Source organism: Myotis daubentonii, chromosome 19 (assembly GCF_963259705.1).
Source record: "Myotis daubentonii chromosome 19, mMyoDau2.1, whole genome shotgun sequence".
Lineage (NCBI taxonomy): Eukaryota > Metazoa > Chordata > Mammalia > Chiroptera > Vespertilionidae > Myotis > Myotis daubentonii.
Genome location: NC_081858.1, coordinates 22945268 through 22972310, shown reverse-complemented (window position 1 = coordinate 22972310; position 27043 = coordinate 22945268). Strand labels below are relative to the sequence as shown.

The 27043-nt window shown below is 51.2% G+C and overlaps 1 protein-coding gene across 5 annotated transcripts in view; it reads left to right on the top strand.

Annotated features, from left to right (window-relative positions):
• Window positions 1-27043, top strand: part of WSCD2 (WSC domain containing 2) — a 69154-nt gene that overhangs the window by 29482 nt on the left and 12629 nt on the right. For 4 of the 5 annotated variants that reach the window (XM_059676999.1, XM_059677003.1, XM_059677001.1 and 1 more), the window contains exons 2-4: window positions 17689-18625; window positions 22614-22728; window positions 23178-23362. In XM_059676999.1, the coding sequence (XP_059532982.1) occupies window positions 18238-18625; window positions 22614-22728; window positions 23178-23362 (688 nt within the window). In that variant the 5' untranslated portion in view covers window positions 17689-18237. The remainder of the gene's footprint in view (window positions 1-17688; window positions 18626-22613; window positions 22729-23177; window positions 23363-27043) is intronic. The other variant, XM_059677000.1, reaches the window with a different exon arrangement.

The following is a 27043-nucleotide window of genomic DNA, read 5'->3' as shown; positions in this document are numbered from 1 at the left end:
CTTGAATTAACACAGAGAAGTGGAGCCCTCTATGGCTGATGGCCCGAGGCCCACTTTGTCTTGTCCCTCAGTCAGGCCTGGAGGGACAGCTGTGCCTGTTGGTGGCTCTCACAAGGGCAGGCTCAGCTGCAGGCAGGTCACAGTCGCCTGTGTTCCACGTGTCTGTTGAGAAGGGGCTACTGGGATGCTTAATTAGGCTTTGCAGTTTCTAAGGGGCCAGCAGCCTTCTGACCCCTCCAGCAGAGGGGCCTGAGTGGGTCTCTTACCCAACTTGATGGCCTGTCATTGGTCAGCATGCCCAGTGGGCCTTTATTTGGTCCAATCAGAAAGCAGGAGGCCATTGAGGAAGAGCCAGTTCCTGGCTCACTCTGTGTGTGTGTGTGTGTGTGTGTGTGTGTGTGTGTGTGTGTGTGTGTGTGTCTGTGCAGTGAGGACCCTCTGGGTTTCCAACACCTTTGCCTTGCTGGGTAGTTTCATATAAACTCACCTCTGCCTCTGGTTTCCATCTTACCGGGGGGCCATTCTCCTCCAAGCTTATAGTGTGTGCATCCATCCAACCAGCATGTATTGAGTGCTGGCTCTTTCCCAGGCTCCAGTAAGCACTTTATAGCATTGTCTCATTTCATCTTCACAAAAATCCTGTGCTGTATTATGGCCCTTGTCCCCATTTTACAGATGACAAAATCAAGGCCCAGGCACTTGCCCAACTTCACAGAACTGGTAAATGGGATTCAGAGGCTGGTCTGTCTTGCACCAGACTCCACACTCCTTACCATGTTCATCTTGGACCATGTTCCCTCCCCACGTGTGGTGATACATGTGCCTGGGTCTCTTGTTAAAGAAAAACCAGAGCTGGACAGTGACAAAAACCAATTTTATTCAGGACTATTGCAATGGGGGGAAAGAGGCCTTAGGACAGAACCAGCTCAACTCTGAATCTCGCAGGGGCGTGGGAAACCCAGTTAAATGTCAAGGCTGATCAGATGTGGAGGATGGGGATTCTGGTGAAACCAAGTTGGCAGGATTCTTGCTAAAACTGGACAATGCAGAGACGCCTACGTGAAAAAGAGCCGAGAGGAGCACGAGTAGAGACTGCATAGGGAGAGAATCTTTGTCGCTCTTCATTCCCCATCTTGTCCTTTAAAAAGGCAGCTGTCTTAAGTAGAGTGTGATCATTAAGAAACTGGGCTGTGGTGTCCAACTTGTCTAGACCCAGGTCCCAGCTCCACCACCCACTAGCTGAGTCCCTCAGTTTCCTCGCCTGCAACATGGGGAGAATCATGGACCTTGAGCTGGGCACTAGGTGAGGTGATACGGGACAGCCTACGCACGGTACAAACCCACACCTGGTGGCCAGAGCTGGATTGCTAGACAATGTCCCCCCAAACCAATGTCTTGGACGTCTGCTCTGTGAATATCTGGGCCCCGTGGAAGGAGCCAGGGATATAGAGGTGAAGAAGCTGTCTGCTTAGGCGGGTCTTGGAAGGCAGAGGGGTGCTGAGCTGAGCTGAGCTTGCGTGTGCATCTTCGTGTGTGTGCGCCAGTGGTTCTTAACCTGGGCAATGTCTAGAGACATTGTTATTGTCTCGACTGGTGGAAGGTGCTGGGAGGCAGAAGCCAGGGATGCTTCTAAACAACCTGCAATGCCATGGACAGCCCCCCCCCCCCCAACAAATCATCCAGCCCCCAGGGCTCCAAAGGACTGGGAGGAACCAGGAACCGGAACCACACGAGCCTGCAGCATCCTGCTTAGCCCGCCCCCTCTCCTCAGCTGCCTCCAAGCAAATAATCAGGCCTCCCCAGGTTTTAATAGAATCCAAGCAGCTGAGGCAAATGTAAAAACAAAACCCAGTGCAAATGTGTTTTTATGTAAACACCACAGGGGGTGGCGGCTGCTTGTGGAGAAAGTACCCGGTGGCTAGTACTTCTCAGAGCAAAAATAACCCCAATGTTCCTGCTCCCGGAACAGAGCAGGCGATGAGATGAGTGTCACGTGGGAACCCAGGTGCTCATGGGAGCTGTCCCTGTCCAGAAAGAGCCCCTCCCCCTTCCCTCCAGGTGAGCATCCTAGGTCCCCGGATGAGAAGGGAGCATCCCTTTCGTCAGGGCTCAGCCAGCATAGCAAGAAAAAGCACAGTGGGTTTAAACAAAATGTTTTACTATAATATACCTATAGTAAAATCCGCCCATTGTAGTTTATAGTTCTACTAGTCTTAAGAGATGTATTTAGCCATGTAACCACCACCAGAATTGAGATCTGCAACAGTCCCATCAGCCTCAAAAATCCCTCTGCCCCCATCCTAGGCCCTGGCAACCACGAATCTGTGTCCCTTTGGCCTTGTCTCGCAAGTGGAGTGACAGCCTTTTGAGTCTGGCTTCTTTCACTCAGCGTAATGGCTTTAGGATTCATCCATGCAGTTGTGTATATCAGTAATGTATTCTTTTTATGGCTGCATAGTACTCCACTGTGTAGATGCAACACAATTGGTCCATTCACCCTTGAAGGACATTTTGGTGGTTTCCTTTGGGACACTTACCAAAAAAGAGGGGGGTGGCTGCTACAAATATTTGCATATGAGTTTTTGTGAGAGCAGGGGTTCTTATTTCTTTTCTAGGAGCAGGACTGCTGAGTTGTATGGTAAGTGGATGTTTCATTTTCTAACAAACGGCCACACTACTTTCCTAAGTGTCGGTATACCTTTGGCTTCCCCAGCATTGGTGTCTGAGAGTTTCTGTCGCTCTGCATCCTCTCCAGCACTTGGTATGGTTGGGTTACATGGTTGAGCCATTCCAGCAGGTGTGCTGTGGTGGCTCAGTCTGGTTTTAATGGAGGTGCAGGCTGTTGAGTTCTGTAGTCCTGGGGCTGCTATGTAGCAGGAGCTGGCAGGAGGCAGGCGAAGTCAGTGACCTCTGCAAGCAGCCACAGTTCATCCCCATTCTGCCACTCACTGGTCCCGTGACCTTGGACATAACTTATTACTTGGTAGAAGTCATTATGATTATATTTTCTGGGTATTTACAACGCAATAGGTATAGTGAGTGGAGCTAGGCTCCCAGAGTTCACATCTTGACTCTGCTACATATATCCTAGCTGTGTGACCTTGAGCAAGTTCCTGAACCTCTCTGGGCCTCTAACTCCTCTTCTGTCCAATGGTGATAACCATAGTGCCTTTTTCAGGTGGGTTTTTTTTTTTTTAATTTTATGAGCTTCAAGTGAGTTTAAATGTAAAGGCTTGTTTCCTCTGTTCCATATCATTCAGTCACTTACTTAAGAGGCTTAAGAATGGGCAAAACTGGTCTATAGAAATAGAAGTTAGATTATAACTGGAGAGGGAGGATTAGCTGAGGGAAGCACCAGAGAACCTCTGCAGGCGAGGGGAGTGTTCTATCTTGGGTGTGTACATATGTAAGAGTCCAGTAACCTGTGCTTAAGATGCATGCACTTTTACCAGACTGTATGTATATTCTCTCATTCACACACACACACACACAGGAAAAAATCTGAGCTGTGTTCCACAGAGCACCTACCCGTGGGCCAGTGTCATAAGGCTGCCATAGTAAAGTGCCACAGTCTGGTGGCTTACACAACAGAAAGTTATTGTCTCACAGTTCTGGAGGTTGGAAATCTGAAATGAAGGTGTTGGGAGGGTTTGTGCCTTCTGAGGGCCCTGAGGGAAGGATCTGTTACAGGCTCTCCCCTTGGCTTGAGGATGGCCATCGTCTCATCAGTCTTTACATGTCTACCCTCTGTACCTGTCTATATACAAACTACCCCTCCCCATACGGACACGAGGGCCTGCCCTCCTGACTTCATTGTAACGTGATTCCCTCTGTAGGAAATCTCCAAATGAGGTCACCTTCTGAGATCCTGGAGGGTTAGGACTTCAACATACAAATTTGGGGGAGACAGCCCTAGCCAGTTTGGCTCAGTGGATAGAGTGTCGGCCTATGGACTGAAGGGTCCCGGGTTTGATTCCAATAAAGAGTGCATGCCGGGGTTATGGGCTCAATCCCCAGTGTGGGGCGTGCAGGAGGCAGCCAATCAATGATCCTCTCTCATCATTGATGTTTCTGTCTCTCTCTCCCTCTCCCTTCCTCTCTGAAATCAATAAAAAAACATTTTTTAAAAATAATAAATAAATTTGGGGGAGATACATTCAACCCATAGCAACACATAGAAGACTCTCTGGGTATTAGTTCATTCTTAGTATTTTAAGGTAGCACTCATTCAGTGCTTACCACAACCTCTGAGGGAGTTGCTGTGCACTTACCATGTGGAAACTGAGGTTCAGAAAGGCTCCTGAACACATCCAGTGTCTCATGGGTGCCAACAGTGGGGTTGGCATTTAAAATCAAGGTCTGGTGGGCCTCAGGGGCTCAGCTCCCTTCCGGAGCATCATGTCCTGGTTCCTCCCAGCCTCCTGTAATCATTTCCACGAGGGCTGCTCTAATTTCCTACCCAGGGAATTTAATATCTGGTCCCTGGCCCAGCAGCAGCAGCTCACCCAGGAGCTTGTGAGAAATGCGCATTGTCAGGCTCCACCCCAGATCTGCTGAGTCAGAAACTCGTGGGCGGGGCCCAGCCACTTCCAGAGGCTTCCCACGCAGGCTCCAGTCTGAGAACTCCTACTGTGCATCCTCCCGGCATGGAGTTGCCAGACTGCCTCCGGATCCAAAGGCCAGCTCAGATCTCAGCTGGGACCCACAGCTTCAATCTCCAGTGGCTCCTGGCCAATGGCTTTCTCTGGCCTCGAATGTTTTCCTCTCTCTGATTCGGGAGACTTCAGGGACCGTCTTGCTGTGTGAGGAGCACGGGAAAGGCCCTCACTGTTGTTGGGTGGGGCTGGCATTTGCACTGGGGATTCCTTCAGGAACAGCGTGCTCCAGACACTCACCCAGGACTGGCTGGAAGGTGCGTGTCCCAAGCTGTGAGTGAGCTATGGAGATGAGGTGAACACGCAGCGTCAAGCCCCCAGCCCCCAGGAGCACATGTTCTCCTTGGGAAGATAAACTTCTACACAAAGAGATAGTGGTGTCACCAAAAAGCCTGTTGGAGCCACACAGCCCTGGGTTGAAATCTGGGCTCTGCCACTCGGGAGCTGTGGGACCTTGAGTGAGTCCTTGACCTATTGGAGCCTCCGGATTCTCACCTGTCTAGTGGGGATACTAGAATCCACCTTGTGACATCATTTCTAGGTCTGGAAGCTCAAGGGAAACTGTCCTTGTCAGCACTTAAACCCAGTACAGACCCTGAGATTTTAAAAGTTACAAAATAGGGTGATGATTTTCCTGATGGCAGGAGCCACATCTTCGTCAGAGGTGGATCCGCAGCCTTGACACACAGTAGGGACTCAGTAAATGTCTGTTGAGTGACGAGATAAAAACAAGCTGCCTCCCAGGCTGGGTTTGAGGGAAGGATACTGGGCTCCTGTGGATCAGCGTGGAGGTCTTTTGAGGTGAGGAAAGAGAACTTTTGTCCAGAGATGATGCGTTTGTGAAGTTTGTGCAGGATAAACTCTCCCCGTGGATAGATCCCCTGGTTCAGGCCAGGCTTGGCAGGTGGCTGGCACTCAGTGAACGGGTTATTGAATGAATGAATGAATGAATGAATGAACAATGTGGAGGGCAGTAAGTAGGGGCCAGAAGAAATTTTGTAATTTTTGTTTGCGTTTTATAAAAGAGAAACTGAGACACAGAGAGGGTAATCCACTTGCTCGGGCCACACAGTGATAGACAGAGCTTGAAATGTGGGGCGGGAAGAGGGAGGGAAGTGAAAGACCAGGCTAGTGGCTCCATAGGTTGCTTTGTAAGGGGCCAGCGGATTCAAACCCATCAACCTTAGTGGTCATTTCGTGCAACCCTTCATTGTACTGGCCTTGCTGATGAGTCCTCCCCTCTTCTCCACCATCTGAGCATCCCAATTGCTGTGACCCCCACCCAGTGCCCTGGGCAGGGAGGGGCCTGTGCAGACTGAGAGGTGCTTCCCTGCCCCCGGCACCTGAGCTGGAGCCTCCCGCCCCCAGCCAGCTCCTGTCTCCCTCTCCCTCCTGGATAAGAAGACAGACTTCCTCCCTCCCACCCCGCGAGGTTTATTCCTGGGGCTGTGTGGGTGGGTGTGTGTTTGTGGAGTGGGGGCAGGGGTTCCTCCAAATTTAAAGACAACCGTGACAGCAAGGACTTATTAATGTTGGGGCTGGTGAGGCTTCCTTTGAGAAGAGTCACAAGTTGAGAGAGAAGGTGCCACCTCTAGTTCTAACTTCTGCCCGGTCCCCTCCAACCCCCCTCCACTCCACCACCCGACCTGGCTCTGTGGCTGTCAGCCCCTCTGGCTGGGGTAATAATAGTAAGGCACGCCCACTGCTGCCCGATGCCTGTGGCAGACCTTGAGAAGTGGCAGCTTTGTGCCCATTTTACAGGTCGGGAAAGTCGAGGGGACATGCCCTCCTGAGGTCTTGAGTCATGAAGTGACAGTGCTGAACCAGGACTCGGATGGCTCCAGCACATTCCAGAACCCACATGTCTTCGGCCAGGCCATGGCTGCTTGTGTCGATTCAAACATGAATTTAATAAACGCCGTGATAGTGTTAGGCCCAGCGTGTGCCGGGCCCCATGCTGAGCGTTTTATGTACATGATTCGTGCTACCCTAACCCTCTCCACATCCCGCGCAGAGGGCACCGTCATTCTCCCCCATGTTAGGGATGAGGAACCTGCGGCTCAGAGACCGTAAGTGGCTTCCTTACATTCTCTGTGTTAGTAAGTAGTGAAGCCAAGATTTCAACTCAAATCTATTTGACATCAGAACTCAGGCTCTCTGGCCCTGGGCATCGTCCTGTGCGTGGAAAGGTCACCAGTTCTATCCCTGGTCAGGGCACATGCTCAGGTCTCAGGTTTGGTCCCAGTCGGGATGTGTACCAGAGACAACTGATCAATGTTTCTCTCTCACATCTGTCTGCCTGTCTCTCTCTCTCTCTCTCTCTCTCTCTCTCTCTCTCTCTCTCTCTCTCTCTCTCATGGATTTTTAAAAAACATTTTTTAAAGACCCCATGCTTTCTGCATCTCTCTTTAAACCACAGGTGTGGTGGAAAAGGGAAATACAGATTAAAAAATCACTCCTAACCCCACCCCAAAAGAGGTGACATCTAGTATACCTTGGTGTGTTTCTACCCCGCTGTTTTTCCCTGCTGAAGGGAGATTCGTGCTTCTGACCACTGACCATTGGTGTTCTGTGATTGCCGAGCAACTTAGAGATGACTTGAAATATATAATTCACGGGCGCATCTTTTACCTTGGTCCCTGGAAGGCAGCGAGGCATGGCTGTATCCCAGGGTGAGTTTCAACTTCGACACAGGAGGTGATGGCGCCTGAGGAGCTTATTACAGAACTTCAGAATCAGAGAACTCGCCACCGTGGAAACTGACCTGCGTCCCAGCATAGGGTGCTAGAAGTTGGGGCCCCAGCATGGAGCCTTAAAGTAGAATCTTATGATAGAGCCCTGGGATTCAATCATAATTGAGCTCTAGAATATGAGACTCAGACTTTGTAAATCTGCAATCAGATGGGCCCACTCTTCAGTGTACCCACAAAGGCAAGGTCTAGAACAAAGTCTAGAGAACATTTTCATTGTCACAACTGGGGAGACGAAGCTGGCATCTAGTGCAGGGGTGGGCAAACTTTTTGACTCGAGGCCCACAATGGGTTCTTAAACTGGACCAGAGGGCCGGAACAAAAGCATGGATGGAGTGTTTGTGTGAACTAATATAAATTCAAAGTAAACATAATTACATAAAAGGGCACGGTCTTTTTTTTTTTTTTTTAGTTTTATTCATTTCAAACGGGCCGGATCCGGCCCGCGGGCCATAGTTTGCCCACGGCTGGTCTAGTGGGTAGAACCTAGGGATGCTGTGTAACATCTTACGATGCACAGGACGCCCCCACTCATGCTTCTCTCTCATCATTGATGTTTCTATCTCTCTCTCCTTCTCTCTTCCTCTCTGAAATCAATAAAAAAACATTTTTAAAAAATATATATAAAACTGTCAGTGATGCTGAGGTTGAGACCCTGGCCTAGACTTTTGAGGACATGTACTGAGTTAATCTGTGGACAATCCCAGGCAATAAGAAACCACGTTTGGTGAGAACGAACACTGCAGCTCTGACTGTACCTGCAGCACTAACTGTGTGTGTGTGTGTGTGTGTGTGTGTGTGTGTGTGTCCACCTCCGCGATGGTGCCGAGATGGTGAAGCATTGATCAGATTCTGGAAGTGTTTGCTGTCATGGGAGGGACACCTCTGTAGGAGGTCAGCAGGACCCCTGGGGCCCCTACAGGACATGGAAGATACTACAGGGATTTGGGGACCCCTGTGCCTTCTAGAAGGGGTTCAGTTCCCTCCTTCCCAGCTGAGTGCTGAAGGGTCTCCCTGGGAAATTTCCCCTGGTCGTGGGGGACCTCGAATCATCCCACTCATCCTGCAAAGGTCAGAGGCTACCGCTGCAGCAGGAGGCGATGCCAGAGCAGGTGGCTCACGACAGGGATTTGTGGCCTTTCTTTAGGGGTCCCTCTTGGGGGGGAAGTGATCTGGGCTCAGGGAAGGGCTGCCAGCCACCTAACGGGGAAGGCCAGCGGATTGGCTGACCTGTGGCTTGGGCCTCCTTCATCAAACCCCAGGACAAGGGACACTGTCACTTCACCCGTTTATGCCCCCTCGTGCCCCCTGTCCCTTCCAGCAAATCAGGCTCTCCATGCCCCCCCAGCCCAGAATTTGGATGGTTCATTGACACCTTCTCCCAACGGTTCCTGCCTTTTGAAGTATATAATTGCCCTTTCATTTTTAAAAACAGACTTTCCTTTTTAGAGCAGTTTTAGGTTCACAGGAAAAGTGAGCAGAAAGTACAGAGATTTCCCATAGACCCCCTGCCCCCAACCGCATGCAGACTCCCCCACTATCAACACCCCCCCCCATCAGAGGGTCCACTTGTTATAGTGGATGAACCTACACTGACACATCATTATCACCCAAAGTCCAGACTTTACATCAGCGTTCACCCTTGGTCTTGTACATTCTGTGAGTTTGGACAAATGTATGTGATGATATGTATCCACCAGCATAGTTTCACACAGTTGTTTCACTGCCCTAAAATTCCCCTGTGTGCCCCCACTTGTCCCTCTCTCCCCCCAACCCCTGGCAACCACTGATCTTTTTACTGTCTCCCTAGTCTTGCCTTTTCCAGAATGTCATTCAGTTGGAATCATACCACACGCAGCCTTTTCCGACGGGGTTCTTTCACGTAGCAATATGCATTTCGGGCTCCTCCGTGTCTTCTGGTGGCGTGATAGCTCATTTCTTTTCATGACGAATAATATTTCCATGGCTGCCCACGGTTTATTTATCCACTCACCTACTAAAGGACATCTTGTTGCTTCCTGGTTTGGGCGATTATGAATAAAGCTGCTCTAGACATCTGCACACAGGTTTTCGTGTGGACATAAACGTTTGACTGTCTGAAGTAAATACCGAGGAGAGTGGATGTTGTCATGGTAAGAGGATGTTTAGTTTTGAATGGCTGCCCTTTTATGTAGCTAACGCCTATGGAGTCCTTGCTGTATACCCAGCACCGTGGGAAGAAAGGTACCCAGGTTTTCGGGTTCTGTGCTCCTGTGACCCTGGAAGGCTCTCCACGAGCCAGGAACCACAAGGCTCCCTTGGCGTCTCTAGCTGGGTCTGTCCTCTGCCCCTTTGCTTTCTACTTCTCTTTGCAGAGTAACGTTTGCTCTTCCTTTGAACTCGTGCTGAGAGCTCCTCAGGCTGCAGGTCCTTAGTCCAGATGACCTACAGAGATCGAATGTCTCAAATCTCAACTCCGCATTCCGGAAGGCAAGAATCGGTTGACTAGTTTCATAGCTGAGTCCACCTGTGGTCCACCAGCAATGCCAATGGGCAGGGTTGTGTGGCACAAAGATGGCCACTGGGACCTACCCCGCTGCACAGGGAGTGGGGGTCACTCACTACAGAGACCTTCCCCCCTAAATGTATCTTCTGCACGTACCTTGGGTGGTCTCTAATCATCACAATTCATGACTCTTCCCTTTTCTTTAGATGAAGTCTGGGAAAGTGGTAGTGTCATGAGAAAGAAGGAGATAGTTTGTTGGCCGGAGTTGGGGCAGAGAATGGCTGTCGATTGAGAAACTCTTAGGTCAGGCTTAGCAGAGTGAAGGCTCTGTAGCCAGACTGCCTGGGTTTGAACTCTGCTCTACCATTCCTGGCTGTGTGACCTTGCACTGGTGACTTAACCTCTCTGAACCTCAGTTTCCTCATCTGTAAAGTGGGGCTAACAAATGAGACATTTCCTATAGGATGGTTGTAAGGATTAAATAATTTCTAGGACAGTGCCTGACACAGAGTAGGTGCTCAATAAATACTAGCACATGTAGTATCACTGTGTTAATGTATTTTAAAGATGTGAGCTCATTTAAGCTCCCTACCTCCCTCATGAGGCAGAGTGGATTGGCCTGTTTTGCAGGTGAGGAAACTGAATCTCAGAGAGGCCACCTGCGGAAGATCTCACAGCCACCCTGTGGCCGAGGCAGGTTCAGATCAGGTCTAACATTGGATCTGCCACTTCATGTGTTTCTTCCTGGCGGTCACATCCACTCTCTCTGGCCCAGCCTGGTTCCCCGCAGCAAGTGACAGTGGCCATAAAGTTTGAGCAAGAGGCACTGGAGTCATTACCCAGGGAAACAAAATTTTAATATTTATTTATAATGGGCACCATATGCTCCCTCAGATTTTTTTATTTAATTACATCACGGCAGATGGCTGGGTGTTAAAGGCCATTTAGCTAATGGCACTTTGCCTTCTCATTTATTTTCCCGAGTTTTGGAAGGATGAACGGAAATGAATATAGACGGCGTGCTGTGAGTGCCAGGTAGTGGCGGGTAAGTCCTCGACCGAGGAACTCAGAGGAGGCAGTGTGGGGGGTCTTGGGGACTCTTCCTAGGAGGTGCATGGAGCTGCATGAGGATGCTCAAGGGTGCACATCCTGAGATTAGGAGCCTGGGTGCGCGCGCGCGCACACACACACACACACACACACACACACACACGTGGAATATCTCGGACATGGCAATCCCACTGTTTTGACCCTAGAAGTAAGTCTGTCTGTACAGAAATGCCCTTTGCAGCTTTGCAAAGACTGGCCCCAAACTGGCAAAACAACACAACAGGGCATCCATACACCATGTCAAGGTGCCAAATTCTTCCCAGGGTTACTTGGGTTAATAAAATTCTGGATTCCTTACGAGTATGAGGGAAAGCCACAGGATGGACATTAATAATGGTATTTCTCAGACTATTTGATCAGGAGCTAGAAGGAGGAGAGGGACTTTGATTAAAGGAGTTGCGGGGGGGGGGCGGTCCATCTACCCGGAGAAGTGTCTGAGGGACAGCGTTCCACATCTACAAGCTCAGGAAGGGTCCTTCCCTTGCGGCTGGGATTCAGCTGAGGGATATAACTGAGAGATGCAGTGGGTACGGGAGGGCCGGCTGTCCTGGTGGTCCACTGGGTGTGTGCCATTGCATCATGACATTGAGGCTTAGACAGTTCTGCCCTCAAATCCATGCTCCACTTCTGGCAGGCTATGTGCTTGAGCAAGTTACATAATCTCCATGAGCCTTAGATTCCTCATCTGTAAAATGGGTATAAGCGTGCCTACATCTCATCATTGCTGAGAGGTCCTGTGTTGCTTCTCAGGAATCAGGACAAAAGGAGGTGAATCATAGCATACTTGTTTATAAGGGAGGGACACTGGAAACATTTTAACTGTCTAATGATAAGGAAAAGGTTGAACAAATCTTGGTATATTCCAAGTAATTGGTATCATTGATAAGTCATTTATTTAGGAGGCAAAGAGCACAGTGGCTCCTTCCCTTCCCTGAATGGGGAAGAAACCCATAAGGCGTGTGCTGTCAAGTCAGCTACCACAGAGAGTGATTGAGGCTGAGCCCCTCTGGGGAGCCTCAGGATAAACACAGCCTCAGAGTTAGTGCAGCAGAGACCTGGGGAATGTGTACCCCAACATCTTTCAGTCACTGACTGAGGCTGCCTTCGTATGGCATTTGGAAGTTACCTCTATGGGCGGGCCACATCCAGCATCTGTACCAATCTACCAGCTGGCCAAAATGAAAAGGACTGATAGCATTAAGTGTTGACATGGATTTGGAGCAACAGGAATGCTCACACGCTACTGAAAGTTGTTGTCACTACAGCTACTTTGCAAAACAAGTCGGCACTTCTCAGGATAGTCATAAAATGCTCACAGTAGGACCGACCTAGCAATTGCACTCCTAGGCAGTTGCATTCTTAGTTTCCTGCAGCTAGTGAGGAGATTCCATTCTGCCCAAGCCATATGAGCTGAGACTTGATGATGGAGAACCTCCGTGAAGGAAAATGGGGTTATTACACCAGGAAAAGGGGCACAAAACCACACATATTCTCTAAAAATTACTATAATGAAAGGTAACACTTAGGTGCCACTTGTATACCCTATGAGATAAGTACTATTATTTCCCCATTCTATGGATGGGGAAACTGAAGACACCGAGAGATGACTAGCTACCTCAATGAGGGTTCTCGTGAGCCATTAAATGGCTCAGTGGGAATAAAATACTCAGCACAGTGCCTGGCACATAGTAAATGCTCAACAAATACCAGCGATTTCTGATATTTTTATCATTAGACCAAGACTAAAATTTCACCTCCGCCCGGGCTCCCAGTATCTTGGACATCCCCAGCTGCCTTTCCTACCTAGACCTGTGAAGAAATCACAAATCCGCTCTCTCAGGACCTATCTTGGCCCAGCTTGGATGGCCAGGGGGTCAGCTGGTCCCCGATCCTGTGCCGTTAAGTAGAGTCCAGGGGGCTGTGGAGAGAGGGCTGGACTGCTGCCCAGCCTCACGGGCTTCCAGCCAGATCCGCCTGCCCCGGAATCTGGAAGGAGCAGCACTGTGGCCCTTTCAGGGGAGGGAGGGCGAGGCTGGCCGCACCTTCTGTGTTCCCTTCCCGCAGGGCAGCTCTGCCCGCCAGTCATTTTCTTGGCAGCTTAACCCCAGAGGTTCACTGCGGTGCTAAAAATAGGCTGTGTTTAGACATTCGAAGCTCCGCCTGGAAACACGGGCTGCAGTAACCAAATGCCACCATTCCCGCCGAGGGGGGCCCTGGGCCGCGGCCCTGTAGAAACTCCCGCTAGCCCTGGGAGGGGAGCAGGGTAGGCGTCATCTGCCACGCTCGACAGACGGGGAAACTGAGGCTCAGAGGGGTCTCACGTAAAACGAAGAGGCATGAAGCGATGCTTGCCAGCTCTTAGCAAGCACGCACTCCATCCAGCCTTAGGGAGCCTCTCATTGAATCCTCCCCAAACCCCAGGAGGGAGAGTCTATGGCAGCCGTGGGCAAACTACAGCCCACGGGCCGGATCCGCCCGTTTGAAATGAATAAAACTAAAAAAAAAAAAAAAAAAAAAGACCGTACCCTTTGATGTAATGATGTTTACTTTGAATTTATATTAGTTCACACAAACACTCCATCCATGCTTTTGTTCCGGCCCTCCGGTCCAGTTTAAGAACCCATTGTGGGCCTCGAGTCAGAAAGTTTGCCCACCCCTGGGCTATGGTCAAACCCCACTTAATGGAGAGAAAGCTGCAGCTCAGAGGTGGTGACACCTGCCCTGGCCTCATAGCTGCGCGTGACCAAGGAGGATGCTAATGCGGTCACGGTTTCCCACGTGGAATGAACAAGTGGAGACTGCGAGGCAGAGGGGCTTGTTGTAGGCCAACCGAGCCCCCACCCAAGGCTGTGGATGCGCACCCTGTGGATCAGGGAGGACCTTCACACCTGCTCACAGGCTGCCGGGAGGGACAAGGTTGTAAGAATGTGTTTGTAAAACCTTTAAATAGTGTCCGGCATATAGTAGGCGCTCAACAAGTGGCAGCTAGCTTCATTTCCCCATGATCTTTGGGGTAGAATTTCTGTCAGAGAGAGAGAGAGAGAGAGGTGCTTGTGTGGGGAGGAAATGATGGATGGATATGAGAGGCAGAGAAGACTTTGGGGTTCCCTTGGGGAGGTGAGACTGCGGCTCAGCAGGGACCCTGAACCCCTGGCCCAGCCAGAGCTGAGTGATGCAGGATGTCGCCTCCACAGAGCCTGAATGGGCAGTGCTCCGAGGCGGTCACCGGGTGCTCTGACTCCTGGCGTGGAGCCGTGGGTGTAGCTCAAGCCCTGGTGGGGAGGCTGGTCCCTGATTCTTTGCTTTCATCTCCCCCACTGGTGTTTCCTGGGGACCCGCCGCACCACATGCTGGGGCTAACACAGTGAGAGGTCAGACATGGTCCTACCCCGTGGAGCTCAGATCCAGTTTGCTCTCCCTCCCAACTCGCCCCTGCCTCCCAGCACTGGCAGGGTGGTATGGGAGGCTCAGTCAGCACCCCCTTCCCAGGAGGAGCCCCCTTCCTGGGAGGCCCGTTCACTCCCCACCCCACCAAAGCCTCCGTCTGTTCTCTGACAGTTCCCAATGAGCTCATCATCCTCTTAAAACCCACTTGGCACCCACTTAGAGAAAAGATGTGCTGAAATAGAAAAGAATGAGAAGGGAACAACAGTAAAGGAGTAGGCCCAGAAATACCCTCAGAGAGAGAAAAGGCCAGGGAGAACACAGCAGCCCAAATCTTTGCGACAGCTGCTTGGCAAATGGCTTCAGGGGCTGCTCATGTGTGCCCATGAGAGGGGTGGGGGCGGGGCCCTTTTCTTGAGCACCTACTATGTGCCAGACACTCTACCTGCAATTTTTTTAAAATATATTTTTATTGATTTCTGTGAGGAAGGGAGAGGGAGAGAGAGATAAAAACATCAATGATGAGAGAGAATCATTGATCGGCTGCCTCCTGCACGCCTCTTACTGGGGATTGAGCCCACAACCTGGGCATGTGCCCTTGACTGGAATAGAACCCGGGACCCTTCAGTCCGCAGGCCGATGCTCTGTCCACTGAGCCAAACCAGCTAGGACCTCTTCCTGCAATTTTTAATTCAATCCTCCCAGCAATGTATCTGTGTGATGTCAAGATTCTTACGTTTACTTCACAGATGAGGCACCTCAGTGGGTGCAAAGAGGTGTCTTGCCCCCATGGGAGAGGCAGGATTTGAATCCGGGTCGGCCTGCCTCCAGAGTCCATGCTTTTGCCTGAAAGCCTCTGGAGGGTTGGCGACCCCTGTCCATCCCATGAGGGTTCCTGGCCTTTTCTCATCCTGGCCCAGCTGCAAAAACATCTGGCATGTTCTTGCACATGGAACACCAGGAGGCACCATCCACTGCCAGGAAGCTTCCAAGTGACAGTGTGATCACAAAACTCCCGTGATCCCCACATGCGATGTTAGAGCCCAGCCCAGGCTCCTGAGCTTGGCGTCCCAGGCTCCCCACGGTCCGGCCCCTGCCCACTGCTTACCTGTGTTCCCACCATGCCCGAAGCTTCTTCCCCCCCAGAACTCCCCCCCCCCCTTCATCTGTGCAGTTCCTCCTCCCTGGGGTGTCCTTCTTGAGAGACCTGCCTGCTCAAAGACCCATATTTTTCAAACCCTTACTTTTCTGGGCTCTCACATTCCAAGGACTCCTCACCCCCTGGTCCTCAAACCCCCTAACATTGTAAAGCCAAATCTGAATGCCTATGTACAAGCATTCTTTTCTGTGTGTATGTCTGTAATTTTCATCAGGTTCTCAAAGGGATACAAGACCAGTCTAGACACAAGGTTAGGAATACAGCCTGTGAAATCCACTGGCCCTGGGTTCACACCCCAGCTGCGGCTTACTAACTGTGTGGCCCTGGACAAGTTATTTAACCTCTCTGAGCCTCATTTCTCTCCTCTGTAAAATCAATACAGATCTCCCTCATAGAATTGTTATGAGGATGAAATCAGAGTACTATGTGTTTAGAGCAATGTCTGGCACACAGTAAGTGCTCAACAAACATGAGTTATTCATATTAATTGCTGTTCTATATCTTATACTTACATCTACTACAGGATTTATCACTGTCTATCTGTACAGTGATTTAGTGTAGTGATTATTTAAATTGCTGTTTCTCAGGGGAGGTTCTGAATTATCTGAAAGCAGAGACTCTGAATTATTTATTTCTGCATCCCAAGCACACACAGATAGGCAAGAAACACGTGTTTTTAAATGAATGGAAGAATGGGTCGCTGAGTAGATAGGTGGAGAGTTAGATAGATGAAGTGCTGTTACAGTTCAGATGGGTGGATGGATGGATTAATGGTGGGTGGATGGAGGTGTAGGTAGATTGATGGTTGGATTAAGGAATGGATGATGGATGGGTGGATAGATTGTGACTTGATGGATGGATGGGTATGTGGACTGATGGATGGATTAAAGGATGATGGAGCGATGGATGGATCTATGGGTGAACAGATAGTTTGACCCCACCAGAGCATGGATTGGGGGCTGTTTTGTTCAGTGATCAGGACAGTAACTGGTGCATAGTAGGTGCTCAGTACTTAGTCCCTGGGTGAATGGAAAGGTATATGGGGGATTGGCCATGTCTACCTTGAACCACAGTTAATTAAATTCCCGTGCTACTGTCTGGATTAGGAGGGACTGTTACCATTCAGATGGCCCAGTGGCTGACAGTTGAATCCATGCTTTGACCAAGATTGTGATGAGGCCCCCTGCTGGTGTTAATATGAAACAACACCAGCCAAACTGAGTTTTCTTTTCTCTTTTCTAATTTACGTTCTATTTTTCTCCTGGTGATGATCCTGAAGGTTTACTCTTAAAGCAGTGGTTCTCAAACCTTTGTGCTCATCACCATCACCTGAGGGCACCTCATTACACCTTAGGTTTTCCCTTCTCCTGGTTGGAGAAGTCAGGCATCTTTAACCAGGCTTCTAGGTGACTCTGAATCCAGTGCTTCTCAGACCACACTCTGAGGGACCCTGTCCAAAGGGTGAGCCCCTGCTGGTCACTTGGAGGCAGTGCAGATGGGCTGCTGCTTCAGGGACCGTCTCCAAATTCCCAAGTGACGTCCAGACCACGTGGGGAAAGGACACGGTCAAAAAGGCAGTGGATAAGAGCTGTGGTTTTACATTTGGACGATCCTGAGTTCAAATCCCAGTGCCACCACTCACCAAGTCTGTGGCCTCAGTTTCCTCAGATGTAAAATGGGGAAATAGTGACCTCCCATAGGACCATGGGGAAGACTAAATGAGATAATACACAGAGGGCTTGGCACAAAGCAGGGTAAATCTTAGTGAATGGATATGTTGCTAAATAAACCTTTTTTCCCCCTTTTCTTCATTGTATAAAGGAGAGGGACCATGGACTTAATCTCTCCCACTAGAGTGTGAGCCTTTCTCATTCACAGCTTTACCTCCAGCACCCAGGACAGTACCTGCTGCATATAGTAGCTGCTCACTAAACTTTTATTTTTTTAAAAAATGGCTCTGGCTGGTGGGGCTCAGTTGGTTGAGCATCATCCCATGCACTGAAAGGTTGCTGTTCCCTGGTCGGGGTGCACACAGGAGGCAACCGATCCAGAGGCAACCGATCGATGATTGAAAATGTTCGAGAGCCTTCGAGCTCCGGCCTCTGTGTGGAAGCTTCTCATGCCAGTGTCTGTGCTGCGTTGCAGGTGGCAGCCCTGAGCCCTGATGCTTGACCAGATGGAAGCCTGCCAGCTTCTGTTTCCACGAGTGGACACACAGAGTGTGGTCCCCAGCTGGGAAAGAAGCCGGAAACAGCCTCAGTGAAACAATCCAGCCCCAACCGGCCTGAGCAGCTGAGAAAGGCGAGGAGGGCACTGTGGCTGCTGCTGACCCGCGAATCCTCCTCCACTTGCTCTTCTCAAAGCTCTTTGGGGCTCTCTGAGGCCAAGAACAAGATGTAGGAAAATGAGACCAACCCCTGGGTGTCCTGAGCCTCAAAACTCCTCTTGTGGCCCAAAGACGCTCACCTTGACCTTGGGTGGGCCGGCCAGTTCTGTATTCCGTTCTCTTGGCCTCAGCCATGTGCTAGACGCCCTCCAGCTCTGATCCTGGCAGTTGCCTTCGCAGAAGGAAGAAGACTGAAGGCTCGCAGGGGTTCCAACCCTAAGGGGAGCTGGGGAAAGAAAGCCCCCTCCATCCCTGCCCTGTGGCCCCTCCAGCCAAGCCCCGGCCAGCCAGTCCGGAATGATCCCGCTATGGCCAAGCTCTGGTTCAAGTTCCAGCGGTACTTCCGCCGAAAACCTGTGCGTTTCTTTACCTTCCTGGTGCTCTACCTGACGGCCGGGAGCCTCGTCTTCCTTCACGCTGGCTTTGTGGGCCAGCCGGCCGTCTCCCAGAACCAGGCCAGCCCTGCCGCCAGGGCCCCGGCCGAGGGCGCCGAGCTGCCCTTCCTCGGAGACTGGCACCTGGGCAGAGGCTTCAGGGACGCGGGGGAAACCTTGAGCCTCGCCCACAGATACGGACACGGACCCTGGTTCAAGGGCAAAGATGGGAATGAGAGAGCCAAGCTGGGTGACTACGGAGGTGGAGCCTGGAGCCGAGCCCTCAAGGGGAGGGCTGTCCGGGAGAAGGAGGAAGAGCGAGGTAAGAGGGGCAAGCACCTGGGCATGGAGGGGGCTGAGATGCTGGGGGAGGGGGGGGCTTCAACATATGGATTTTAGGGGGGGACACAACACCTCTGTTTCTATTCCCACTTTTCAGACAGGAGAACAGTGTCTCTGGGAGCTTGAGTAATAAATAGCACAAGGCCACTGCTGTGGCAGGATCTGAACCCAGCCAGAGCCGGTTGACCTCAAAGCCGTTCTTTTCGTATGCACGGTCTCCTGTTTGTGAATCTACCCACAGACAGTGAATAAAAGGGATACAAATTAGTCACGGTTAGCTCCCCTTTTAACAGATCACCTTTATTGAAGAGAGCAACATTTCTTGGAGAAGATTAACTGAAGCAAAAGACAAAAGGAAAGGAAAGGAAAAAACACCACGGGGAGGGCATTTTCCCAAAGCTCAGCCCTCGCTGGTCTCTGGGCTTGAGACAAATAGCCCAGCTGGGGCGACTTTGCCATCTCAGCGATATGTGCACGGCGGTGGAGGCGAGCTGATAGATGGTGTGGCCTCAGCCATTCATCCACCCTCAAGTGGCCTGTGACGTGGACTGTCTTGGACCCCTGGCCTCCCCTTCTTGTCTGAGGGATTCTGCCGCCTGGGCAAGATTTGAAGGCAGGGCTCTGGGGAAATGGCTGAAGTGGTTGGAGGCACCCACACGTATCTGGAGGCTAGGCGGGAGGGAGAACTCAGACAGGGACCACGTTGTGTTTGTCACGGCCTGCACTGAAGTGTCAGTGGGGAAGGCGTCCCCAGCCCTGGCCCAGGACGGGGAGGAAACCGCCTCCATATCCATATTTTGGCCAGGAGAGCTCAGCCACTCGGCAGGTCGCAGTGTGTAATATGCCCATGGGCCGTGTGTCTTTTTATCCCTCCTATTGACAGATGAGGGAACAGAACATCATCTGTCCATGCAACAAGTCTCTTTTTTATAAATATAGTTTTATTGATTTCAGAGAGGAAGGGAGAGGGAGAGAGAGATGGAAACATCAGTGATGAGAGAGAATCATCGATCGGCTGCCTCCTGCACGCCCCACACTGGGGATTGAGCCCACAACCTGAGCATGTGCCCTGACTGGGAATCAAACCGTGACCTCCTGGTTCATAGGTCAGTGCTCAACCACTGAGCCACACCAGCCAGCCATACAACAAGTCTTTACATGGGGCATCTCATCCTGATGCCTGGCCTAGGGGAGGGAGAAGGAGGGGGTGCAGCAGCACTTAAAAGCCAAGATTTGGGGGCACATGACCTACAGTTGAATCCCAGCTCTTCTCCCAAGGAACCACTCTTCCCCATTCTCCCTCAATGAGGGACTCTCTGGTGAGGATGGAGATGCCCTTCTGTCAGGCTGGGACTTGGTGTGGTGCGTGGAACAAAAGGAGTAAACAGGCCTGGCACGGATTTGCTCTAGACCCTCAGAGCTGCACAGACCCAAGCCACTTAGCTTGAGAATCAGCGTACCAGTCTTGAATCAGCTTAAGCCAGCCATGGGCAAACTACGGCCCATGGCCTGGATCCGGCCCATTTGAAATGAATAAAACTAAAAATAAAAAAGACCGTACCCTTTTATGTAATGATGTTTACTTTGAATTTATATTAGTTCACACAAACATTCCATCCATGCTTCTGTTCCGGCCCTCCGGTCCAGTTTAAGAACCCATGGTGGCCCTCGAGTCAGAAAGTTTGCCCACCCCTGGCTTAAGCTAAAGGGGAAAATGTACTGGGACTTGTCCCCAACTATGGAAGGGGCTGGATTTTTAAATGAATGATTTCTTACTCTCTTCTCTGCTGTGTCTGCCTGAGCTTGGTTCTTCAACACGGAGTGACTCTGGTACCAGGGATTGTGACCTTAGAGAATGCCAACATCATATCCCAAGGGAAACCGATCTGCCCCCCCACCCCACCCCGCCCAGCTTTAATTTATAAGAATCGAATGAATGGGTCATGTGCCCTTCCCCAGAGCAATCCATCACTGGCTGGTGGGAGAGACAATACTGATTGGCCCTGCCAAGGTGAGTGTCTCCCCGTGGTCACAGGGCATGATCCCATCTGTGGCAGGAGGGACATACATTGTTGAACAAGCACAGTGACGAGACGTGGGCTCCCCTAGAGCTGTCACCGTGTGATACGCCTGCTCCAGGGAGGCAATGTTTCTCTTAAAAGATGAACTGTTCTTAGTCGGCCAGATCACCTCTGTCTCTCGCAAGAAATTCAAGGTGATGGAGGTCGAGGCGCATCTCCTGCGGGGCTGACAAATCCTGCACTTAGCAGAGCGGTGTTGAGGGGCACCATGCAGCGAGCCGGCCCCCTCTGCTAGACCCTGCTCTGCAGCAGGAGTGAGGGGGCGAGAAGCCCGCAGTTTAGACAGACAGCAGCCAGTCAGGGAGAGTGAGCAAGCGGCATGTGGTATTGGCCTCGGTCATCCCTGTGGGGGCCGTGTAATTCCAGGGCTGGCTGGATCCTGCGTCCAATTTCCAGCTACTTCCTTCCAAGTGGAGTGGAGGGAAGAGCGCCGGTTTGGGATCCCATGGAACCTTTGTTCTGATCTCAGTTAGCCGCAGCGTTCAGGCAGGCCATTCCACCTTTCTGGGCCTCTGATCAGTCATCTAAGAAGAGTGTGAGTGCCCCGGCCAGTGTGGCTCAGTTGGTTGGGCGTCAACCCCTGCCCTAAGAGGTCACCAGTTCAATTCCTCGTCAGGGCACATGCCCGAGTTGTGGGCTCAATCCCCAGTGGGGGGCAGTTAATCAATGTTGCACTTACACTGACGTTTCTATCTCTCTGTCTCTCTAAAATCAATAAAAACATTAAAAAAGAGAGAGAGAAAGAAAAGAGTGTGAGCATGCCAGCACTTCCCCCTTCACATGGGTCATCGCAAAGCTCCCCAGAGTTAAGAAGCAGCAAGATGGGCCAGAGTGTATGGGTCCAATCCTCGGTTCAGATGTGCAAGCTGTAGTTCCTTGGGCAAGTGACTGAACCTCTCTGGGCCTTGGTTTCCTCTTCTGTGTAGACTGAGGATATTAGTACTTATCTCATAGGATCATTGTAAAAATTCAATGTGTAAAGCATCTGGCAAATTCTATGTCCAGATTAATAGTAATAATTGTCAGAACATATGGGAAAGGACTTTATAAATGGTAAGTGTGATCTTGGTAGGTCAGAATTGCTATTTACCATGATGTACAGGAAGGTGTTTACTACCTTTAAGAAAATGAAGTACCTAGTAGATGGTCGTTGGACATAATTTTAAAATTTCCCTTCGGATGGAAGCGTTCACCTTGGCCCACAGTGGAGGCAACCTGTGAAGTTCACACGCAGCACTGTGACTGGCCAGTGTCTTATCCCCTCCCCTTAACGTCGGGCCTGCTGTATGCAAGACACGATGGTAGAAACATTGACACAAGTCGTCCCCTTTTAACCTCGCTGCGTTGGTATTCTCATCCCCACTATGAAGAAAGCTAGGCTAAGAGAGGTTAACTGGCCCAATCTTCGCCCCGCCCCTCCCCAGGCCAGGGCTAGAAGGTGACCAGGGCTAGAGGAAGGCCTTGACCTTGGGTCCCGTGTTCGTTCTAAGGGAACTATCTTAAGGCCTCTTGTAGAAATAATAACATGATGTCGAGGGTCAGGCTCTTCAGAGCTGTCTCAGTGTGGGCCTCATGGCTTGGATTCCCGCGGGCCCACTTGTCACCAGTGGAGCTTGGGGTTGACCTTAACCCTGGCCACAGAGGAATCCCCTCCTTGACTCTGCTGGCCTCCGGAGCCCCCAGCCTTACCCCTGGGACTCCACTGCCCTTAGGGACCAGGTTCTACCAATGCCCATGACTATCAGTCTCTCCTGCCTGCTTTTCTGCTCAGAGGAAGGAACTGGTACCAAAAAGTCCATGAGGCCACACAGCCAAGGCACCTGTTTACTCCTGTCACCCTTTCAGCCTTGACCCCAGCCCTGTCTGACTTTTCTCCTCTCCCCAAAGCCAAGTACATCGGCTGCTACCTGGACGACACCCAGAGTCGGGCCCTGCGAGGCGTGTCCTTTTTCGACTACAAAAAGATGACCGTCTTCCGTTGCCAGGACAACTGTGCAGAACGGTAGGGCCCCGACGTCCCAGGCTCCATTCGTTTCGGACCCCTTCCTTCTCAGGTTCCTGCCTGTGGTGTTCTTTTCCATGGGAGCATGTGACGGAGGGTGAGCATGTGGCCACAAAGAAAGGGTTTTGTAAGGCTGTAGATGCATAAGTGCGTGCGTGCATGTGTGTGTGTGTGTGTGTGCGCGTGTGTGCGTGTGTGTGTGTTTGTGTGTGAAGCATGCCTTGTGCTGAAGGTGTATACAGGTGGCAGTCAATATGGCCATGGTATGTGTGTGTGGATAGGTGAATGGGGGTATAAGACACCAGGCGGCGATGAAGGCAGGTGGGTGGTCCCTAGGGGTCCTGGCCCCCAGAGCCCTCCCATCCCCAGGTCTCCTCGCTGGGTGAGTCTCCCTGTCCCCAGGGTCTCCATGGCGGCAGCTGCCCTGGCCTGACCGCAGCCTTCCCCAGGGGTTACCTGTATGCCGGGCTGGAGTTCGGCGCCGAGTGCTACTGCGGCCACAAGATCCAGGCAACAAACGTGAGCGAGGCCGAGTGCGACATGGAGTGCAAGGGCGAGCGAGGCAGCCTGTGCGGCGGCGCCAACCGCCTCTCTGTCTACCGGCTGCAGCTGGCCCAGGAGTCGGCCCGCAGGTGTACGTGAGTTGGCCCCTGCCCCTCTCTGCGGCTCCTTCCTTGGCCAGCGGGCCCTGGCCCTCGCCTGCCTACCTGCACATCTACCCCGCACCTTCCATGGCTCCCATCACTCCCATGCTATTGGCTGCCCTCCAAGGCTGCCACAGTCCTGCCCAGACTCACCTCCCACCCACCCCGTGCAGAGCCCTTTGCTCCAGCTGCTTGGCATGTTTCCACCCTCCCCCCACCCTGAGTTGCCTGCTGGACCACTTGCCCCCATCTTCCTCTTTCATCCGAGCTAGAGCCTGAGCTGAGCCTGTCCTTCCTGAGTTTCTGAAAGCAGATTGTCTCTAACGATGATGACAATGACAATAACAATGACAGTGGCAAACAATGCACCCTCTGCTAAGTCCCTTATATGGAATAGTACATCTAATTCTCACACTCATGCTTCAGATAGGCACTATGAGTCACCTACTCCCATTTTACAGATGAGGAAACTGAGGCTCAGTGTCACGTAAACAGAGAATTGAAACCAACTCCAGAGCCTGTGTCTTTAATGCTCCCGTGGAGAGAGATCATTCCTCGCTTGTCAGTGCTTCAGTCTTGTTGGAAAAGTTCTCAGTTTCCAACCTGAGGGAGGAAGGGGGACGAATGGAGAGGATGGGAGCCAGGCCTCTGCTATGGACACCGTCCCACTGTCCCCTCTGTGGATGTTTAAAAGCAATTAATATCTGAATGTCAAAATCTGCCCTGTTTCAGGCACCGTGCTAAGCCCACGGCAGGACCCATCTCATTTACCTTCCCTACAACCTTTCTGGGCAGGGATGTTACCATTGAGAATTTTACAGTGAGGAAAGTGAGGTTTAATGAATTTAAGTAAGCCTGCCCAAGGCCATGCAGTCTAATTAAAGGTGACCTTCAGACCTGTAAAAACAGCTAATGGCCTTGACAAAAGATGGAGGGCTGAGGATGGTCCTGTTTACCCTGGGGCCAGCGCTGCCCAAACTTGACCGTGCAGTTGAAGCCTATGGGATCTTGTTAAAACGCACATTCTGATTCAGCAGGTCCGGGTGGGATACTGCGTTTTTAAGGAGCTCCCAAGTGATGCTAGGCTGCTGGTCCAGGGACCGCACTTTAATAAGCAATAAGGCCTTAGGCCCCAGTGGAGCCCGTAAGGCCCGCCTGGAATGCAGGCTTGCCCACACAGAACTTCACGCCTGTCTGCACGCACATGCCATTGTTTATAAAAATTCATCCATGGTTTGCTCGATAATGTATTCTGTTTTACAAACGCCATGTTTCTGAAGCCCGGTTCAAGCTTTGCTCTGCAATAGGGTCGAGTGAGCCTGCTGCCAGTTTGCAAAGGAGCCAGTTTCTGCAAATGGATGCCCCACCCGCCTCCCTGTGGGTCTGCAGGCCTGGCTGGCAGAGGGCGCAGGTGGCGTATGAGAAATCCAGGCTGGAGAATGTTCACACAGCCAGTTCCTGGTTTGGCCATTCATGTAATGAGGTTTTAATTTGATGGTAGATTTATCATCCCCATCACTGAACCCTTCTGCCAATATTTATGTTGTTTTGATGGTGGCTTTCACCATCTGAAGAGATGGCCTTTGTGTCATGGTATTTAGAGGGAAAGATGCTGCCACTCAAACAACCCAGTGGATGGGGTGAGCCAGGTAACAAGGATGGGGCTGTGAGTGTCATTAGCCAGATATCGGCCAGATGTCCTTTTGGTTAATGTTCAAATTGGACATTCATTCTCTCTCTCTCTCTCTCTCTCTCTCTCTCTCTCTCTCTCTCTCTCTCACACACACACACACACACACACACACACACACACACACACACACATTTCTGAGATCACCTATTATAATAACATGCTCACTGATCATCTGGGACTTTTTAATAAGCTGAAATATAAGTCTCAACACATGAAGACCACTAAGCAAGGGTGTGTTTTGCCCTTGTAACAGTAGGAGGGCGGGATGGTTGCTTGTGAGCAGCCCCTACAGTGTCTAGTGGAGAGACAGACCCAAGACCACTGGGGAGGGGTATGTGCCAAGGGAGCAACATTGGAGCTGAATCTTCCTCAAAGGAGATTTCCAGGCGAAAGAGAGAGCCTTGTGTTCTAGCCACGAGCAAAAGTCCAGGCTCAGCAGAGTTTAGGTGTTGGGTGCCATGTGGGAAGCGCCTTCCTTTCCGATGTCCCATTTTACAGTTTTGGAAACTGAGGCCCAGAGAACAGAAGTGGCTCAATGGAGCCCCCTTCGGGAAGGCTCCCTGAGGAGGGCTGTTTGATTAGGGCCTCGAAAGACACATGGGTTTTCGCGTGATGGAGAAGAGGGAGATATCCAGACTCAAGACACATTGCCAAGAGGTGGGAGAGAAATCCAGGCAAAGGGAATAGAGCGAGCGAAGCCTGGAGAACCGGAGGCTCCAGGTCACCAGCACATGATACTCGCTGGTATTCCATCCGTCACAGAAACGACCTGCTGCCTCCAGGAGGCAGGGAGGACGGACACCAAATCTCATTTGTAGCATCACCCGTTGGTATCAGCACTGTGGCGTGACTGTGTTTCCCCGAGCAGTGGCACAGAACTCTTGAAGATTGTGCGGACTCAAAGGGGGCTTGTTACCTTCCAGGCACCGCTGGGGCAGGTGGGGGACATCCACCTTCCGTAGGGAGGCGCTGGGAGGCTCCCACGGCAGCAGGTGAATGAAAAGGTTGGCAGAGCAAGTGTCTGCAGGCACCCTGCTATTCTGCCTTGACACCGATTCTCAGGGACCCTTCCCCATTGTTACAAAAGAACCAAGAAACGGACTTCCTTCTTGGTTGGATTACACTTTTCACAGCAGTTGGCTAAGTGTGTCGGCGAGGGCAGCTCTGCTCCAGGGGCAGAGACCTGCCGTGATTCGAGAACATCAGGGCTTTAAAGGTGTTGCAAGAAATGTCATTGGCCTGGAAGATTCTTGCAAGATTTGTCTTGCAAGGTCCATCGGAACAAGGAAGAGTAGCTATCTCTACATGTCAGTCCCGTGGCGGCTGTCCGTGGTGCTGACCATCCTTGAGCTCTGCCTAGTCTCCGTGTCTGCAGGCCAGCCTCTCCCAGGGCTCAGCCCTTTTCCCTCTCATTTCGCCTTTTCTGTGGGAAAGTATTACGAAGCTTACATGATCACTGAACAAAACAGATCCTTGACTTCACGGTTCACAGTTCATGTAGTGGATTTTGTGTGCCATTGTGAGTTCTGGTGATTTTTTTTTTTCTTTTGGTCTTCCAAAGTTAGAAGGGGAATTTTGTTCATGCTGGTGATTTATGCTCACTGATACTCCATTCTGACCACTTCTGCTGAGGGGAGCCTCAGATGATCGCCGGAAAAGTCCCATTTTGATGGATAGACCAACTCTAGCTCCTTCTTTGCCTGGCCTGCAGGCCTCTCCTTGCCCTTGATGTATGTCTGGGAGTCCTGAATTTTATCATTCATGCAGGCCTTCATGAATTATGCAGTGCAGAACCAAGGAGATGGTAACTAGACGTTTTTTCTCCTTCTCCCTCATGAGGGGGGAGAATTGCTTAGCTGTTCCCCCCTTCACACAATCCCAGAAGGCTGTGGGAGCGACGCGGGTTTTGAAGTCAGGCGGACGTGGTTTCGATGCCAGCTCTCTCACTTATTTGCTCTGTTGACCTTGGCCAAGCCAT